The sequence below is a fragment of the Symphodus melops genome (assembly GCF_947650265.1).
Source record: "Symphodus melops genome assembly, chromosome: 15".
Lineage (NCBI taxonomy): Eukaryota > Metazoa > Chordata > Actinopteri > Labriformes > Labridae > Symphodus > Symphodus melops.
In genome coordinates this window covers 18,496,614-18,517,613 of record NC_136705.1, presented here as the reverse complement: position 1 = coordinate 18,517,613, position 21,000 = coordinate 18,496,614, and the positions used below count along the sequence as shown (strand labels likewise).

At 39.0% G+C, this 21,000-nt stretch overlaps 1 protein-coding gene across 1 annotated transcript in view; it reads left to right on the top strand.

Annotated features, from left to right (window-relative positions):
- The window catches only part of LOC306835872 (protocadherin-15-like), a 210,301-nt gene that overhangs the window by 39,711 nt on the left and 149,590 nt on the right, over nt 1–21,000 (top strand). Inside the window, exon 3 of the mRNA XM_079362649.1 lies at nt 20,524–20,642. Within this exon, the coding sequence (XP_079218775.1) occupies nt 20,552–20,642 (91 nt within the window). The 5' untranslated portion in view covers nt 20,524–20,551. The remainder of the gene's footprint in view (nt 1–20,523; nt 20,643–21,000) is intronic.

Genomic DNA, 21,000 nt, shown 5'->3' with positions numbered 1-21,000 from the left:
CTGAAGTCTGACATAATGCTTAATAAAATATTGTAAATTAAACGTTTGAATTGATAGTGATCTAAAGTCTACTTTTGAAGCCATGCAGTGATTGACTATGCATGTCAGCTAATGACACTATAGTCACATGTACAGTATAATGCAAGTTTTCGGTTCCATGCTCCTATTCCATAGTGGTGTTTCTGGTTGAATATTAGCCTAAACTTTTATTATAACCCTGAACAAAATTATGCTCCAAACAAATGCCAAGAAACCCCTCACAGTTTAAGGAGGCGGTTAACACCTTGTCTTCACACAATGTGCCAAATAGAGTTCAGTGTATGTAAATCAATGTGTCTCTTAAGTAGTTTAGTTCCTTTTGAGACTTAATGAGAATCCACGGTAATACAAACATCCATCAACCATCAGCCTGTTTGTGTCATTGAACCATTCAGCATCGGCTTTGAATGACACAATATGGCCTTTTACTTGTCAGCGCTTGCATCTTGTCAAAGACATTTACTGCTAAAGCTGAATTCATGTCATTTATTATCATATCACATTCAATTTCTATTGACACTGACACAATAAGGCTTTTATTTCTCCATGTCATTGCAGCAAAAGCACAGGTGTAATTAATTACATTAATGACTGCTACGCTCCACTTAAGGCGTGCCATGTCCTCGAGGTTTGTCCCACTGTGACACTGGAAATGGACCTCATTTGCATTATTAGTAACACCTGTGCTGTCCGTGCAAAGAAAAGGTCAAAGTGTCTGCTGTGATACTCAGCGTTAATGTACCCAGTGCTACTTGGCTACCTGAATATCGAAAATGTAATTTTACATTTGGGTGGGTGATTTTCCAAAGTGGTCATTTTGGCATTAATGCACCGTAGAAGAAAACAATAAAACAAAGACTCAAAAGAAACCACAGATGATGCTACACTGAGTAGTTTGGATGCTTTGGAGGCTTCTTAATTAACAAGTTATGCGGTTCCAATGCTATAATTAGACATCTGCCCCTTCATGTAAGACAATCAACTTTGGATGGCCTCGACTCCATATGCTCACAAAGTTTGTGTGGGTGTGTGTGTGTGTGTGTGTGTGTGTGTGTGTGTGTGTGTGTCACATTGTCTATGTATTTACTCTGGCACTTAGCGTATCACTGTCACAAGTTTTTATGTCCTTTTTTGAATAACAAGACATGATTATTCGACACATTCTGGCACACTGCACACGATAGAGATGACATGTATTTTGTGCCTGAGAGGAGTGTGATAAGGTTCCTCTTCTATAGAAGCCTTGGTATGCAATGTAACATTCAGTTGGATATTTCTATAGGGAGCTACATTGTAGGCAGCTACAGAAAGGTAGTGTGCAAACATGCTGTACACCAGGTAGAAGGATCCAGGGACCTTGATGCAGATGTGGATTTTTCTTTTTTTACCTTTCAAGGTTCTGTATATTATACAGCGTAAGTCACAATCAATCAAAATGTGTTAATGTTTTATTTTGTTTTGTCTTGCCAGACTTTTCAGGTGTCACATTCACAGTAAACGCACATTCTCACGTATCTTTATGGACTAGAAGTGAGACTTTTTGTGATGAAAAAGACAAACAGGATGTCATGGACTGCAACTATCTTTGCTGTGTTTAGTCCTTAAAAAGGGCACACCATGTCCAAAATCACAAAGTCATGTTTTCTTGTTGATGTTTACCATCAGCAACACAAAATCCAAATATATTCAATAAGTCATCCTATGTAATCAGAACAAGCTCTCTCAGTCGAGAGGCTGTGCTTTTTTCATATTTTCGCCTGCATTTTATTTGCACTTGAAAAAAAACCTCAAAATAGAAACCTTTATACCTTTGTAGCCAATGTTTCCATTTTCAAAAAACCTGTTCTATACAGGACAGTTACATCCTAACTATGCAGCTCCGTCTTTGTAAAGGCTCTTTTGGCTCAAAGTCGTTCTGCCTTTTGATAGTACTAACAGAGATGAAACAGAGGCCTAACAGCATCTGGATAAATGCATCTGTGCTAGTTGTTAACACCTGACGCTTCTTTTGCTTTAGTAGCACCATAAAGCTGTGTTAACAAGTATGATGTTGCTTTGTGGTCCAGTAGAAGTGTTTAAGGTGAGGCTTCAAAATGGTATACAATGATAAAATAACTTGCGGAAACAAGATATTACTTCAGGACTTAAGCATTTCTGTAATATACTTATTTGGAATTGTGACATTCATTACACTGGTGAGTGAAGGTTAGAAAACTTCTAAGTGGGTTTATATTCATTCTTAAACTGCAAACATATTTTAAAAAGCTGTTAATTAGCTGTGAGACCCTGAACTTTCTGTGGGAGGCTCTAAGAGCAGGTCTTTTGTGCCCGTTAGAGGAAGTATTTTGAATCTGCACTTCAGCTCCGGTGGTTGCTGCTTGATTGATACGAGGTCTTTACCTCTGCTGTGGGCTTCGGAACACGTATATACCACTTTTATTGTCATGATGGAAGACAGGAAGCTCAAGGCGGTCTTCTCTTTAAGTATTAATGCGGGGAACTAAAGTGGTTATGAAATGCTCTGAAGAGAACCAGAGGGGATAAATTAGACGGTGGTGGATTATCCTTCGAAGTAATGGAGTGTCTTGTTCATACCAAAGGGTGGAGAGGAAAGCCCTCAGGGTGTGGCTCATAAAGGTGCAAGTCAAAAATGAGATGAATGCTACTGGGTGGTCAACCTCCCACAGATGTAGCAGCTTATTTCAGATTGTTAGAGAACTGGATGCCTGTCCTTGTGATCTCTCAGCTTTATCTTTAATTTAAAGGCAACACTCTGCAGTGTGTACATACACAACTCAAGTAACCCCATGGTAGGATTACTATGGGTGGGCTTGGCATTCATTTGCCATTCTTCACCTCTTTATTACATGCACTCGCACCAGGCAGATTACTTTATACGTGTGTGATAAGATGATAATTAACACGGGCTGCAACACCCCCATGTCTGACTAAAGATCTAATCTCTCCTGTTGCATCAATGATCATATTAAAATGCACTCTGTTGTGGAAACAAATACGACCACTTTAAATTCTGCAGCCCTGAGCAATGCAGGCAGAGATAATCTTTGGAATTTAAAAATGGGATGATTTTAGGCTTTTAGTAGGGTCTTAAATTGTTTAACGTTGTAGCTGGCAGAGGCTGGAAACTTTGAATATTTTGTTAACAAATCCCTTTCACAACCATATCCAGCATCGTGGTAGTCTGCCTCTGTGATGTTAAACACCAAACCTATTTTTTCCGAATTGAAGATGTAGAGAATATATACTTGATGCTCGTGATGATGTTAATGCAGTTGATGTTTTCCATGATTAAGCAGTTCAGCTAAATAAAGAAACGGGAAGTTGTTATTTAAGTTTGGGCTAACGATGTTTTTTATGTTGCGATTAACCGCAAAATTTCGATTGTTAACCGTCCTTAATCACAATTTAAGGTACATTCTTGAAATTCCATTCTCCCATCTCTCATTTCAGAATAAAACAGTGTAGGCTTTCGGTGTTCCCCATAGGTTTATAGTTTATAGGGGAGGTTAAAAATGGTGGTATGTCATAATTCTGAACTCATCAGCTGAGCTGAGGGATATACTGCAGAGGCTTATCCACAGTGCACCTATAGAAACAAAAAAGCCTGTGATTAATCACAATTTGAAAGAATGACTGCATTCATTTCAGTCCTTAGTACATTCTGAATAAATAGTTCATGCTGAAAGCTCTTTTTTTCTTTTTTTAATCGATGCAGTATGTTTTTACACATCCTGAACATGTTAAGATCTGTTTTGACATTTTCACGTTAACTACAGTATGTTGGAAAGAAGGAGAAAAAAAAGGCTTACTATGTCTGAATGACACACAAAAAGAACACATTATTTCCCTGAAAGACATGCAAAGGCCGTGTTAAAAGCAAGGATGTTTGAAGATCTGGGATGAGAATGTCTTGATGTGAAGGAAGGAATCAATTTAAATATTTTCTTCTCAGGTATCACATTGTGAAGAAAATAGATTTGCTATAAAATGGGATTTCTTCACAGTATAAAGAATATTTTCCCCGTAGCTTATTACTATCATAACCTACTTATCATTCAGCAAATATGACTTTATTCATATGTACAATGGACACCTTGGGGTAACCATTTCAATATTGTTTGATAAGAGACTTGTGGGTAGTGATGCCTGAAATGATTTGGGGCCCTTGTGCATAGTGAGAGGAAGAGTAGTCAGGAATCCTCTTTCTACCTTCTCACCTTCCTCCTGGTGTTTCAATTTCCAACAATGCTCTTTCGCTGATTCAGAGGAGAAGCTGCGGGTTACGAGCCTGTTGTGATTTACCGTCTTCACCCTCCCTGTTTGCTCATTGGAGAGGGCGGGTACAGCACAGCAAGAACACTATTATCAGATCAGCAGCTCAGTGTCACATAAAAATGGTTGTAAACTGAGTTTCATCCCCGCCACCTGTAGTGGAAGGAAATATGTGAATAGGATCTATTAGTACTGATTCTGTGTGATGGAGTGAGCATGGAAAAACGTCAAAGACACAGGTGTGGTGCAGAAGATTGACAGATAATCAGATTTCTGCATCAGGCAGGGTGTCTCCGTAGTTTGAGGACATCTATTTTAATATAATCACACATTTCTCGGTGGGGAGATCTTACTTTTTCTTCCTATCAGTATCAAATTGTCTGCCCTTGATTCACTTTTTATTCTGCCTCTGCACTTCTCATTATGGACGATTATGGATTTTTCGCAAGTGCATGTCAAACTGCTTATTATACGAGAGAAAACTGATTAAATATTGAAATATATCTCGGAATATGATAATTCTATTTTCAGCTCATCAGTATTAGTGTCATTGTGCTGCCAGTTCTTTGTTAAAGCTCTCATCTCTCAATTATGAAATCTCAGAGAGAGAGAGAGAGAGATAGATAGCTTAAATCGAGGTAACAACTTAAGGCTACAATGGAACTACATATAAGTACGGATTCTCTCAAGAAACAACATATTATATGTCTGGAAATCTGTCCCTGCAAACTGCACAAACCAAGCAGTCCATTCTTTAAAATGTTTAGTGCCAATACCAATGAGATGCTATGAGTTTACAATCTGACCTTAAGAAGTCATCCATGTGACTTCTTTGATCAGTGTTGATTCTCAAAGAACCCATTTACTCTGTGATTAGTTGTAGCAAGACAAATCAGAATTTAGGGCATTTGCATTATTTATTTGTTTATTTTGATTTGAGTCAAACTGAGTGTGTTCCAGCTGTGTGCTGTTGACTGGCTGGATATTTCCCTGAGTTACGTTACAAGTCCAAAACTTACACATAAATACCTTAAACTGCATTTCTGGAAATCTTCAACCTGGATTGTTTTCGAAATGGTGAATTGTCAGTGACCTAAAGCACAGTTTGAGTGTGTACGAAAGGTCAAAATGCACAGAGAAAGCTATGTTTTCAAAAATACTTGCCTATGTCTAAAATGCACTCAAAATTCTTCTTCCATTATACAGGGAGCAGGTTGACAGAATGGGCTCTGATTTTGGAATTTTCTACTTAGACTGGCAAAGCATGTGACTTGCAAGTCAAGTATTAAATACGTGTGTGGAGGTCAAAGGCTAAACTTAAACATGCGACAGACTGAATAAGAAACATAGCACCCATGCCAAGGATTAGATCTAAGCTTCAGGCTAAAGCTCCCTGTCTTGTTTGAAATCAGATGACAGTCTTAATCCAGCCCTCAAATATATTGATGCTCACCTAAACTCACTAAAACACTACTGAAATAAGGCATATTTCACTGTATTTAGTCCACTGTTGTCACATTACGAATCCCTACATTCTACCCAACATAGCCATCCCTTAATCCTAATACAACACCTTCTCTTCCTCTGCCTGTACTGTAGTCCCAAACAATCTAGTACCATTGCTGTTATTCACCCACATCTTCATAGTCTTTTGCTCCCTTACTTACGTGACATGACAGGTGTATTCTTCAAGTCTGGATTTTAATGTAAACTATGCATATCAGCCGGATTGTTTCTCACAGGGCTCTGTTGGTACATGAAGGATCAATTTCAACACAAATGAGTGCACTCTGCCTTTCATACCAGTCATTACAGAATCCTTTGAAGCTTTTGAAGCAGAGAATTGAAGTTGCAGAGGTGAGTGCATAGCGTTGAGTCATGGCAGGGGTACCACTTAAGCATGCCTTTTAAAGAGGAAATGTGAGTTTTATGTGGAGCCCAAAGTGTGTGTTCAAGTTCCTTACAGAAATAATAATATGAATAGTTAGAGATTGGGAGATTACCTGACCTTTGAAGATCAGATGGATATTTTCATTTAGTGAAGTCTACATTGTGAGAAAGCTGCAAAAGGCAATGCATAGTTCACTCCACTTACTACTTGTTGCAGAGTTAGAGGAATTCTTTTCCTGGAATACTATTCATTTTCATTGCAAAACCAAAACAAAAATACATTGATGACTGTTTATTTGATTATGTATATCAATTTCATTTATATAGCACCAAATCACTCCGAAGTTTTATAACAACACTGATATGAGAGCTAGTCTGTGCTCTTTGCGATATGATTAACAACGACCCAACATTAATCCAATGAAAACAATAGCAAGAGTGGAAAGGAAAAATTCCCTTTTAATAAGCAGAACCAGAACTACTGGCAGACATCTGTTTAACTGGACAGAACTGGACATTATAAGAAAAAGGAAGATAGAGAAGGATGGAAGGAGACATACAGACATCAATTACAATCACAACAGATCATAGAGACTTGCAATAGTTCTGCTAAAAATACTGGTAGAAATAGGGCTGATTGGGGCGCCAGTGGCGCAGCGGCAGCGCGCGCGCCCCATATAGCGAGGCTTTGCTCCTCGCGCGGGCAGCCCGGGTTCGCGTCCGGCCTGTGGCCACCTTCCCGCATGTCTCACCCTGCTCTCTCCCTGTTTCCGACTCTATCCACTGTCCTTCACTATCAATAAAGGCATAAAGGCCAAAAATAAACCTTTAAAGAAATAGGGCTGATTTTGGTCAAAGTGAAATAAAATGATGAACATATTAGTATGCCTGATAGCATTGGTGGGAGTCAAACAGGTCCAAGGCAGCAGGTGGTCTGCAACCCTATCCACATGAACCTGCGAGACAAGGAAGCAAACAGTTAGTTACAGGTTTTAATAGGAAATTAATGCTTGTATCTGGATGGAGAAGATGAGACTAATGAGACTGAGACTAAGATTAATTATCTACACAAATCAATTTTACCATGATCCCAACATGAACATTTTAGATTTTTTTTTAAACTTTTATTTATTTGTATTGTCATTAGAGGAACATACAGAGCAGTAAATGATGATGTACAGTGTGCATTAGATTTTAGTTTACAACCTTTGTACATTATCTCTTAAAAGCCTTAACATAGGCTGACATTCACTCACTTCTTATCTCTTATTGTATTTGCTCTCAAATGCACAAAGATCAGCACACATCTGCAATAAATTAAAAGACATACACTTGAGCGTGGTCTTAGTCTTTAGACAATATTTATCCTGATGAATACACTTTAAATGTTCATATGCTTTGTACCTTTAAAATTCCCATTTGAGTCTGAGTCATTCTCATATGTGTTAAAGCTTAGCGACAGACCCTGTGACAATCCCAACCATGCTGCGATTAGCAGGAGGAAAAGTCACCGACTGCAATCAAAAGATTTTTGAAAAGTCAAATTGTTGTTTTGCCTGACTAGCTGCATGTTTTTAAGACCATGTGGCTTAGCGGCTCCTGTTGTGGAGAGCGGTACGCCTTGTGACATGGATAGGGCATTGTTGTTAAGAAGACAGCAGAGAGTGGCCGTGGCACTCACATGGACCGAGCTCAGCGAGGGTTTAGAGATTTAGCGTGTGGTCATGAGATGACTAAAGCGGAGGGATTAGGACCTCTGAGATCTGTGCCCCCACTCGCTGCGAATTACAGAAAATGAGAGGTTTAGCAAACCACTGGGCTGAATTGACACTGGACGCTGCTGAATACATTATCTACTGTAGCTCGCTACATGGAGGTTACTTTTCAGCTTCCTGTTACAGGTTATCACACATTTATTGAGGCTGAAAAGTCACAGCAGTACCATGGTGTGAAATTACCGTCTCTTGTACTGCACTGTAGGCTACGGATGTGTGCTGTACTAGTTTTAAGTAATTGGTGCCCTTTTTTTTCTCACGCAAATTATGCTTTATTTTCTTCAAAAAACAGAGATGACATAGGAAAATCAAAGTGGAACCCATTGCCTGGTGCCATATCAAGCAGATTAACTCCAGGTCATGTGGCCATCTCTTTCTCCTGCCATAGTGGTGGTTTATGGCTGTGCTAAAAACTTAATTCTGATTGACCATTTAGGCATATCGATGGTCTGCTATCCCTCGATAGCACACCACCATTTAGAACAAAGCCTTACTTTAAAAAGCTTTCACAGACGCTGGAAGACTGGCTGGATTAATCTACAGAGAGAAGCCTGGTTGATTTGACCTCTGTCTGTTTATTGTTGGAAAAAGAGATGAGCACAATGGTGGAAAGAGGTTAAAAGATGCAAAAGTTGTACGGTATGACGGAGAAATCTCCAAAACTAAAGACAGCACAGGAAACATATGAATGAATGTTGAATGACATGGGATGGTGTTTCAAAGATGGCTATTAGGAAAGAAAACACCATCAGCCTCTGAAAGTGATGAAGGAGAAGAAACTTCAGATTCTTTACACCAGTTTACCTTGTAACCTTTAGTTTACTTTAAGAAGGCAGTGGTTACTGTTGCTATGGATGAAGTTCTAACAGTAGACAGCAATGGATTATACTTTTTGTTGTAACATCCCTTAATTTACACAATAGCGCCCGTTACTGCTGACCATATATTGTGCTTCTGTGCTTTACTGTGTGTTTAGAACTTACAGTAAAGATTCCAGGCTTAACATAAGCTACACTCCCTATCATTAAAAGAATATGGGGTGGAAAAAAATGCCCGGCCATTTCACAGTGACAGTAGTAATATACAGTTCCCAACCGACACTGAACTTTAGGGGATACCTGCTTGGGTGAGATATTTGGGCTATGCAGAGCCGGTGGGAATAAAGCCAATCTCAATAAAGCTTTGCTTGGCCAAGCATAGAGCATGTGCATTTTCACAACACTGAATAACAAACTCTGCAATGTTGTGCTGTTTTAATTTTCTTTGTCCGAAGTGCTGATCTCTGCTAAAAAAAAAGGGGCAATTTTAAAATCAGCCACTGCTCTCTGGTCATAAGATTGTCACACGTGTGTCTAGTCAGTGTAGCGTAAAACAACGCTTGGGTTTAAAGTCTGGCAGTGTTCAGGTTTTTGTTGCTCCTAATTCAGTCTCTGTAGTCTGAGAGATAGCATTAATCCTATTGTCACTTTCTTCCATGTGTTTTTAGCCACCAAACGGAGTGAAAACTTTGTAAGTGATGCTATTGCTGGATGAAAATGGTCCAAACCAAAAAAGTTAAACATATTTGCTGCTATATTTGTCCATATTGTAATTTGGCAGGAACAAGTAGAAGAAGAAGAAGCAATACCCAGAGCATGATGGATAAATGACTTATCTTTGAGGCAAACCCGTAAGACTTAACCTTCTGATCAATACTTAGACACTGTTCACACCTTACATCTTCAGTTATTTATCAAGTGCGTTTTCATAGCCATTAATCCAGGACACGTGTTAAAGTACTCGCAGATATGACAAACTCTGCAGCCCTCATTTCCACTCTCCTTAGTTCTCCTAGTATGAACAAGTATATTTTTGTCTGGGCAAGCACATTGCATAAACAGGTGCACAGGGTTTATCATGCTCACACCACAGCGAATCACAATAACCACGAGAGAGCACTTGAGGCCTGCATTAAATCTTTAATTTGCTGCTAGCCACACTGCAAAAGCAGATAATGCTGTTGATACATTTTCCCATTAGGGTCAGTCCGAACCTGCTGAAATACTCCAGATAAAAAAAACAACAACAACCTGCAACCCTTTATTTGTGAGTTTAGCACCAACATACAGTAGCTCAAAATGCATCTGTGTAGACAAGATACACCTTATAACAGAGTTGGGATAGAAAAAAAAAAAGGTTTGCATAATTAGAGAAACTAAGTAAACCTTAACTCGATAATAGCTTTTCATTTCAGTGTCAAGTGCACATTGAGATCACTGCTTCCACAGCCACCCCCGTGCATATTCTACGATGAGTACTCAGTTAGGAATCACTCATGTCATAAAAGCAGTTACATCATCCCACGAAAGGAATCACCTGCAGTGTTTGAGTGTGATTGAGGACAAACAAGTAGATTAGATTTTAAAACGCGCAACGGGGGTTTTACTACATCCCATTACCGCTAATACAAATCCTTAATCCTATCTGATATCTTTAATGTGATGCTGATCATTTTTGGTGCTTTATTAGGCATTAAATGTATAAAAATGGAATGGTATAAAAGTGTCATGATCTGTAAAGCAGTCAGTATAATCAGAGGTATTGTTGAACAGCATTGTGTTACACAACACATTAAGCTTGATTAGGTGTGATATTCATTTATTACATTTACAGGCCTGCTTTGGCGTTTGGAATTAACAGTTCAGGGTTTGTAAGTTCAGCTGTGTGACCAATCAAAGGTGTTTGCTTTAATTGCTGTTATAATTGGCTTTTAGCTTTTCTAAGGTCACCGATGCAGACTTTTCATGTCACGGCTTTCAGTGTATTATGTCAACTACATATTTGATGTGGCTGCTTTTTGCCGTGTTTTTTTTTTTTTTTTTTTATGCTGATGTGTCATCATTATCACCATGTTTTTTTTGGGGTTTTTTTCTCCACGGTTTGAAGGATATTAAAGTACAAAGTGAATGCTCTTCCCAGCGATGCATGAATCATTTTCTTCAAAAAAAGGAATAATTGTGTATTTTTTCAGGATCTGTTTTTATGTTCATATATTGCCAAGTAATAGTACTGTAGCAGTAGTTGGTAGATCTCCAGCATGCGCATACTACATGAAATCCTAAAAAGTCAAAAATCATTAACAAAAGAAAAAACTCTTTTAGTAGATTACATCAAATGTGTTATTCACAGCAGAGTTTGTAATGTTTATGTACTTGGTTGATAAGAACACCTGTACTGAAACCATGCAGCTTGCCATACAAGTAATATATTTTTGCAATGTATACAGTATAGCCTTAAATGAAGAACATCAAGGATATAGTCCATAATTGCGATGCAGTATGAATCATTTTGCCTAAAAAGATACACATTTACAGTCATGGTTATTTGAGGAGGATAGAAGTGACTAAAATAATCTGATCTGTCCCATAATTGTTTTTTATACAATCTGAATGGTGAGGTGGAATCTGTTGCACTCCTAGTAGGAGATGATCACAACTTTAAAGTGAGAGATGTGCAGATTTAGTTTGGAGTAATGAACTCACAAGTTTCACCCACAAGAGTGAGAAACTTATACTACTTAGCTATAATCACCTCTGTGAAGAACGTTGTTTCTCCTTCATTTGTCATCATGTGAAAATCTTGAGAGCAGTCTATAATGTAGGGAGGGATCACTCCTTAAACAATCTGTCATCTGTTACCCAAGAGACAATATTGATCGAAGCTATTTGGCCTTCTTTTGTCAAATATAATGAACCATGAGGGATGCGCTCTCCCATCTAAAAAGTGAAAAGTGAGATTAATTTTTAATTATTTTTTTGCGTTTACTGTAAGTTTGTTGCACGGCGTAGCATGGAAAAAGGGAAAGACTAATGATTTGTTGAAACAATTTTTCTTTCGCTGTGACAGAATTGAAAAATCTGCACTATTCAAAGGGAACTGAACCCCTGCTGTTTGAACAACACTAAGCAGCTGGATATGTTTAAAAAATCATGAAATGTGCAGTGAATGAAGTGCAAGCCAGTTAAATGACTTCCCTTTTAGGTTTGTCTTGTATAGCGAGAATTAAAGGGGAGTGTGAGGGGCGTGTCTGACCCGGCAGTGCAGAGCTTTTAAAAGTCACCTTGTCTCACTGATCAAAAACCTTTCCATAATCAGTTAATGAATTGTCTGGGTGTCTGTGAACTGGTGTAGGTAGGTAGTGTAGAGATACACAACATGAGGAAAGAGATAAAGCTCTAGCACCAGCTGCTTGTTGGATGTTTGGCCTGCTCTCTCTCTCGCTCTCTCTCTCGCTCTCTCTTTCTCCCCCTCCCTCTGAATGTTATCTCTCCTTGGGTGTGAGCCATGTGCAGACCAGCATGTTAGCCCAGGCTAATCACTCCCCGTCATTAGAGCTCCAGGCCTCTCTGCCACCACTGATTGCATCTCACATTAAGGTGAATAGTTCATCTCTAACCAAACTATCCCTTTGCTATCCCTCGTTTACTATGCGCTTAGATTTTGTTGATTTTGTTTGCCTACAGTATGTGCACGTGTTTGCATGTGTTTGTGATGCCTGAAGAGGTGTCTTTTTTTTTTTTTTTTAAAGATTTATTTTGGGCCTTTTTATGCCTTTATTATAGAGGGAGGAAAGTGGATAGAGTCGGAAAGGGGGAGAGAGTGGGGAGAGACATGACACGAACCCGGGCCGCCCGCGCAAGGACTATAGCCTCAATACATGGGATCGCGCGCCCTGCCGCTGCGCCACCGACGATCCCGAGGTGTCTTTTTACATTTATAGTTTTGAGTTACACACTTGGTGTTCACTTACTGTGACTGGTGTATTACGTGCTTGGTTTGAAAGCTGTTGCTATGTTTGGATCACTTCACCGTCTCAGTTCACCATTGCAAGGTCTGAACAGATGATGTCATCTGTTCAGATCTTGGGGGTCCCTGAAACAAATGACGACACCTTGTATGTTTTTAACACCTTGGCGCCTATTGTCGCGAATTTGCATCATACTGCTTCCGCTCCAAATGCAGCCAAAATAGCGTCTGTATTCTCCCATGGCTGGTTGAAGAAATAGTGTACTTCTTGGACTTTAGAGTCCAAAAAATAGTGTTATGATGTTACCATTTCATTGCTTCTCTGTACTGTATGTAGCTCTGCATCTACTTTGTATTTAGATATGAAGCAATGTTGGCTGTACATGTCTATGTTAAATAAACACATGAATACATAGATATGACTTTCCATTTATTAGCTCATCACTTGTGCTAAAGTTTTCCAATTTCAACAATGCACTGATGTCACTCCGTTTATGTAGGATGTGAAACGTAGAAGACATGCTTCAGTACTCAGCAGGATTGCCCTCATCTGTCCTGCCTTTTTTGAGTTACAACATGTTCATTAGAAACGCTACCAAATCATACGTCACAAAAACACACCATGCGATACAACCATACTATAGAGAAATGAACAAACCCTCTGTTGGAGAAGGAATTCTTCTTTCATGAATAATGCCTTCTCTCTTGTGTTCTGCCAACTCATTCAGTCTGGACAGCTGAGAGTCTGTACAACTGGTGTAGCTGCACGTGTGACTGTGGATACTTGAAAACGAGCTCCCCTGAGCTGTCTGTTTTACTTGAATGAATGCATTTAGGAGAGGAGAAGGAGGAGGGAGAAATATGTGAGAATAGCATATTGGATGGACACTGGTTGAAGTTAGTGTAGTGTCTCCTGGAAAATCTAGGATTGTGGACAACGGTGCCAACTGCACTACTACTTCTTTGTTTAAAAAGAAACATTGCAAGGCTAACATGTACACATTCACCTTCACAGATGAGAGGGAATCTAGTCTCCACTCTAGCTGCGCTGCAGGTCTTTGACCGTGTGAAGAAGGCATGTCAGAGAGAATCAAATGCTTTTCTTTTGTTAAAAAAAAAATCCCAGCTCCAGCTCATTCTCTTAATGATTATAAATGCTAACGCTTGTTTGGCATCAGGGTCTATTGTAGCATTTGGTAATTGATCTGAATTAGCGATATGTTGCCCCTCCATTGTTTAATATAAGGCATTGTTCATGTAAAGGGCAAAGACTCAGAGGTGTTTTAAATATGAATGCGACACGACGATCTGCTGCTATTATCATTCTAATTGCCATATAACAAGGTTGTAAACATGGTGATTAAACAAATTCTTGTTGTGTTGCAGTATGTTTCTCTGACATTATTGCTGATATTTCATTCATGGATCCATGTGCTGCTGGCATCTCTAGGTTTATTACTTTGATCTTTGTTAAATTTATAGTGTGTTGTTTCATTTAGCCTCTTGATAAATTACACAATGTGGTAGTCCTGGAAGGAGGTAAAAGAAGGATCCGTTTGAAGTTTAATCCACGTGCTTTTGCTGGGATGATGAGTTTGCAATTTTCATTACCTGCACTGAAGGGTGGAGGCTGGTGTGCGATTGATAAGGACTTCATATTGCTTGATAAATGACTGTCATCTTGACTTAAAATATGAAGCGTTTTGCTTCTAAGATTTAAACTCAGAAGGGAGTCCAGGAGTTTATTATCATTATACCTATATCCCACAACCTTGGTGAGTCGGGACCATCATGTTTTTTTTTTTTGTGTTCTTGGAGCCCAACTGGAGGCAGAACATTATCTCTTTTTATCTTGCGGTCTGTTAACATCAGAAAGTCGTGGACCAGCTGGACACCTTTTCCAATTATTTAAGTTGTTGGGCAGAGAGAAGAGAAGTTGTTCTACAGGGAAAAGCTTAGCCTTAGCAATGGTGTGAGGTTTGCTGACCTGTACTCATTGTCAGGTCAGTGGGTTGAAGATCCAACTAAATGGCCAAAGTTACACTGGCTGGGAAATCTTTGTAACATGCGGAGAAACCCAGCATCTACGCTGGAGAAAAACGTTGAATACTGAAATTTGTCAGGTGTTTTTTGTTTATTTCAGACAGACACACTGCTAGTGGAAAGGACATAAAGCTCACAAGAGACGGTCTGTCATAAAGAAATCAGAAAATTGGCAGTGAATTGTGCTCGAATGGCTGAGTTAACTCTTTGTTAATTATTTTGTAATTTGTTAAATGTATTTAAACACAATATAAAACACTAAGTTTTGCATCTTTACGTTCCTCTCCACTTGCGTCTGCTGTTTTTCTGCCAACATTATGACCGAGCAACTGCTGTGACGTAATCTTGACGCATATTCGTCGTCTGTCTGTAAAGAAACACTTGTGAGTCTCAATTTTTAAACATCTTTGAAAGAACATTGTGCAACTCTGTGTTTCCAGCTAAACAATCATAAGTTTGGAAAACCATTTCTGTTTTTATTTACAACGTGTCATTTTGAGTGGTTTATGGGTGGACAGGTGTTTTCTGTAATTGTGTCCACCCTTTCTATATCTAGGAGGGAAAGATAAAAGTTAAAAAGTGTTGTGAAGTCAGACTAATAGAACCCACAGACGTTGAATTATAAAAGTTATAAATCAAAAAGCAATTTTCACATTGAACATTCTTGAATTAATGTCTATTGATGCTTAAACTATGACTATGACTAAGACAAATGATTCTTTAATCAATCAATCAAACAATCAATCTTTCTTTTAATAATGCCAGGTCATAACAAATGTTCTCTCAGGACTCGTTGCAGTAAGAGCCAGTCTAGACTCTTCATTATATCTCTTACAGAGACCCAACATTAATCCACCATGTTCAAGGCACTTGGTGGATTAATAGCAACGTAACAGTGGCACTGAAAGTGTCCTTTTAACAGACAGAAACATCGAGCGGATCCAGACATACAGTATGTTAAATGCCAACTACCTCAACAGTGTTGGGTTTGAAAAGAATGACAGAGCCAGAGACAAACTGAAACTAACTAGAAAATAGTTATCGAATAGAGTATCAGTTTCAGTCAATCAATAGGAACTGATATTTTTGTATTCAGTTTGAGCTTTGACCTTTCAGTCATCAAGGTCATTTAAAGACATAATGCTTGATTAAATGCACTTTATAAGACGGTCAGTATTATCATATATCCTATATATATCATATATATATTTTTTTTTTTGTATAAACGGTGAACGTGTTATAACCCATAAAGCCCAGCACTAGTACTTGGACTGCAGACGAATACAAATGCAACAGTCAGGATAAGAGATGGTTGTAGTGCCACATCAGTCAGATTATGTCAGTGAATCTCGGTTTTTCTGTTTTCCGCTACAGTAGTTGGCTCTGCTGTTAAATATTTAACTGACCCACTCAAAACTCCTCGACTGTCAGCTGCTACAAGAGAAGCAGCTTCCACGCCTCAACTTAGCAGCTGGAGAGTAACAGTTAGGTGTTGTTCCTGCGCTGCTTGAGCGGTTCTCACAGATACATTTTGGGTCTTGAAATTGAGAAGGAGAGCAAAAAAATATATTTTACTACCCCCTGAGGGAGAAATGTAGTTTTTTTTTTCACTCCAATATTGATCAGGAACATGGCAAACACACACTGCACAAACAGGATCCTATGGACTGGCAGTAACGGAAAGATTTCAGTGTGCCAAAGGGTTGGTGCCACTGCCAGGGAAGTGAACTTGCACCTCTCCAGTTACCATTCCTTTTTTTTTTAATTTGGTCTGTATCATATGTTAAACAGTTCTCAGTCTAAGTTGCTACAGACTGAGCTACTGCTGACCCAATTTATCTATGAATAAGAACTGAATTTACATTCAGTATAAGTCTATTATTGGGAGGTGGTGTTGCACTTTCATACCACCAACTGCTTGGAATGCAATTATTGTGTCTTTGTAACTTAAAAATAACTGTCAAACAATACAAACTGATAAACTTCAAAAGGCAGGACTGTTATAGTCTTCAGAATTATTCAAAGTCTGTAATTTCAATAAGGGACCAATAGTGGCAACAGGGACACGGCATCGAGATGAAACGCTGCAAATGATTGTGCCCTGCTGTTCAGTTGGCGTCCTACAGTGTGATAGGACGTTCAAGCAGCACAACAAGAACTGAGCAAAGACATTTTCTTTTGTCTTTCTGACCTGCCATCTTGTAGATGAGAAGACTAAAGTTTATATTTCTAGTTAGTTTACTCTTTGTAGGAGGTATGTCATGTATGGTTTACATGTTTTATGTAGGTGCCGAGCAATAACAATTCTATCATTCACAGAAAAGGAACTCTTCATTGTTGCTATGCCTACAGCTTTTTTAGTTGGATCCCCTTTAATTCTATTAAAAAAAGAACCACACCGACCTTTTGAACGTGTCTTGATTATAAAGTCTGGCAAGCTCTTAACAACAGTCAGCGGTTAATCATCCAAACCATTCTTGGGAATAAAAGTCTAAAAACAATCAAACGTTTAACTACAATATTTAGCAAAGATTTATATAGTTAACCAAATGTGCCAAACGATTGTACAGAAGCCATCCTTTATCACTGTTAAATATTTGTTTCTTGTTTTTTAAGATCTATTTTTGGCCTTTTTGGGGGCATTTAAAGAAGAGATATGACAGTGGATGGTGTCAGAAATCAGGGAGAGAGATAGTGGGAAATAACATGCAGGAAAGAACTACAGGTGGGATACGAGCCTGCCTGGAGGACCACAGACTCTGAACAAAGGGTGCACATACTAATCACAACACTAACAAAACTAACTTGAATTTTCCTCGGGATCAATAAAGTATCTATCCATCCATCCATCTAACGGTGCCCCACTATTAAATATCATTGCACTTTGTATTGGACTGCATTTACTAGTCTTAAATGCAGTTAAAAACAGTGCGGAGAATCACATGCATTGCATTTTTTGAAACAGCCGTTTTTTGTTTGAAGGTACACAACTTGAAGTTCAAAAATTCTGTTCGCTCGGTGAAGTTTTGCATTCAGCTTGATCGTTTTGGTCAGGTTGCCACTTTACTCATGAGCAAAGCTCTCTTGAAGCTTTCCTTGCGTGACTGTGACTTTTCATATTCCACTGAGAGTGGTTATATTTATCTGTTTCTACTTGCTTGCAGCTGTACATTATTTATAATACCAACGTTCTTGCAGATGGTGACATGCTTGGCCTTAAAGGTTAATACAATGTTGTGATTTCTGTTACCGAGACATCTCTGACAGACTGTCAACACCAAAGCGTATTAAAAGGAAGATATGAAATAAGAACTTGATACAGGACGAGAGGCGATCGAATGAACACTGACAGAGGAAGAACGATGGAGGCTCGCCTTTTCTTTTCTTGTATCTTTCCAGGGAGTGCAAAGCTCCTGCACTTAGAGGATAAAGAACTTCATCTTCGCTTTTGCTGTAATCCATAACTGGGATTGCTTCATTCACCTCTCCCTGGCCTATCCATAGCTCCATCTTTTGTTTCTTGACCACCATCTGTATCACAAGTAGATTTCTCCTCTTTACCAAAGAATTAAAATTGCAGAGGGCCTTACACATGCATTGATTTATCCTTTTTCATCGGGCAGAACTATTTAACAGGAAGAGTGTTGAGCATAGGTTTAGGAATATAACATGTTTTGCGGTATAGCTGAGGGGAATTGAAATTATGCCCTGAGAGTTTCATCAATGAATTGTGCCGCTGTTAAAAATACAAATATCTGTTCATGGTGTCACTCATGGGCCATTAGAGATGACTGCTTCGAAGAGAAGGTATTGGATCAATTTTTCTCTCAGTATCTATTCCGTTTCCCTTTTCATTAAGTTTGAAGGAACATTGTTGTTCACCTATGTAAATGAGATCCAAGTGTTCCCATGTCAACCGAAGAGAAGATTGGAGGAAGCTATGGCAGGAAATAACTTCTTCTCTTCAGGGTGGCTGCCTGTGCAGGTCCTGGGTGTTCTCATGTGAAAGGGATCAAAGCAATCTAACTCAGCCCCTCTTAAGAACGATAGATGTACGACTGTGGGAAATCAAATCTGCTTCCAAAAAGTAACACCACTGGGTGCTTTGAAAGATGAGACAGCAGTGAGAGAATAGGAAACCAGTGTGAAATCGCTCCTGTTGTTGCGCCGTATGAGACGAGAACACAGCTGTCTGCTGCTGTCCACAGAGGCTTTGAGCAAGATGTCTCTTGCTCGGGTGTGTTCGGGTGCATGTTTCAGAGTCGTGAGAAGGCCAGGAAATAAATACATAATGTAAAGTATGTGTGAGGCAGAATACTGAAAAAGGAGGATATTGTTAAATGAAATAAATAAATGAAATGAAGCTGACAGTGGCAGATAGTGATTTTGGCAAGCATGCTTTGATATTATGTGTTTATGCTCGAGTGTCCCCTCTTGTCCCTTTTAGTATATGTTATGAAAGTTGATTTTAGAAGCAAATCGCCTGAACTGAAAATAAGCCTTGTGAGGAAGGTGTGACATCAAATAGCTTAGACAGAAGCGAGAAAAAAATTCCTCGTACTGACACCTCGCCTTCCTCCCAGTCTTCTTAAGAGTTGAGACTGTGGATTTGTGTATGCGCAGTACGACAAGGCTCTACATACAATCTGTAAGCACTGCTTCACTGGTGATTTCCACAAGAGCCTGAATAGGTGTATTTACTGTAACTCCAGTGTGATTCAGGTACCAATATAATGTACAGAGATGGGCTGCTGTTTGCTCTGGCTAATCCTTTGGTGCTGTTTAAAGGTGATTTTAATGATGTGTATTTTGACATGGTTGTCTAATTTGTGCCATGTAATTCCACCTGTAATGGTGCCTTATTTGTAAAGTCTAAGGGACTTAAAAGACAGCCATTTTCCAAACTGCTATACGTCTGCAGCTAATCTTGACACTAGACCGACAGCTGCAAATGAACCCACTGAAAGCATGTGCTTCATTTTTTCCCAAGTAAAATGTTGGACTCATTTCATGCCACACATGCCATGTCAACTCGATGGCCACCTTCCTTAAAGTTGAAGTCAATGTTTGAGTTTGCTGATGGTTTGTTATATATCTAATGCCTAAACATGCACTTATTATGCTGATGCACAAACAGAGAACAGGAATCAGAAACAGGAAACAGGTGCTAAATGTTGCAGTTGTGGTTTTATTTGTGGCACACCAAAGATTTATTCATTGTCACAAAGCTAGTTTGCTCTGAATCCTCCAATTCAAACTGCATCACTTTATATATACTTTACTCTCAGGCATGTTAGAATTTTAGACGATGATAAAAAATACCTTTTTGATATTACTGCCCAGCCCAAGAGCTGCTGCTCATTAAACCATGATTGTAAATCCATTTTATATGTCCTTGTGGTGGTAAATAAAAGTATGGTTCCATGTTAGAAATTGAATTGATTTTGGTCTAATCCAGAAATAGCTAAATACATTCTGAGTGATCCAGATGAGCTGATGGGATTCGTCATTTATTTCAAACAAAATTGGATTGCAAAATGAATGTGTTCTTCTGAAATTCTGACCCCTTGATATCCTGATGTTGTTATGGGTAGATGCTCATTTGTTTTGGTACCATCTGTCCAAGCAAAGGGTTGGTGAGATCACAGAATGAAAAATCCTCTTCTGTTTTTTTTTTGTTTTGTTTTGTTTTGTCCAGGTGGGCAGGCAATAAGGCTTGACAGAAGATGCGACGAGGGTGGTGGCTCGTCAGATGGCTGGGGACAGGAATGGCAATCCTCTCTTTGCTAACCCACAGCTGGGGCCAGGACACAGAAGGTAAGCGCTGTTAGCACTGAAGCTAAAACCCTCAGGCCTCCCCTTCTTTAGATCAACATGCCTGCACTGCCAAGATTCAACTTGTCATGTGGAAGAGCAATGTGTCAAGCATCTTATAAAACATCGAGCACAACGACATGACACTGAACTGAGCTGTGGATCCATCTGAAATATTGAAACAGTGTGAAGCTAGCCACATGTGAAATGTATGGGAGATATTACGCTACATAAAAGTAAGCTTCAGTACAACCAAGCTATCCCAAGGAGAAATAGGAAAGTAAGCTACAGAGACACAGCAAACGTCGCGTTGGACTGCACTAAACTGAAATCATAAAGTTAATTATTAATTTAATTAATT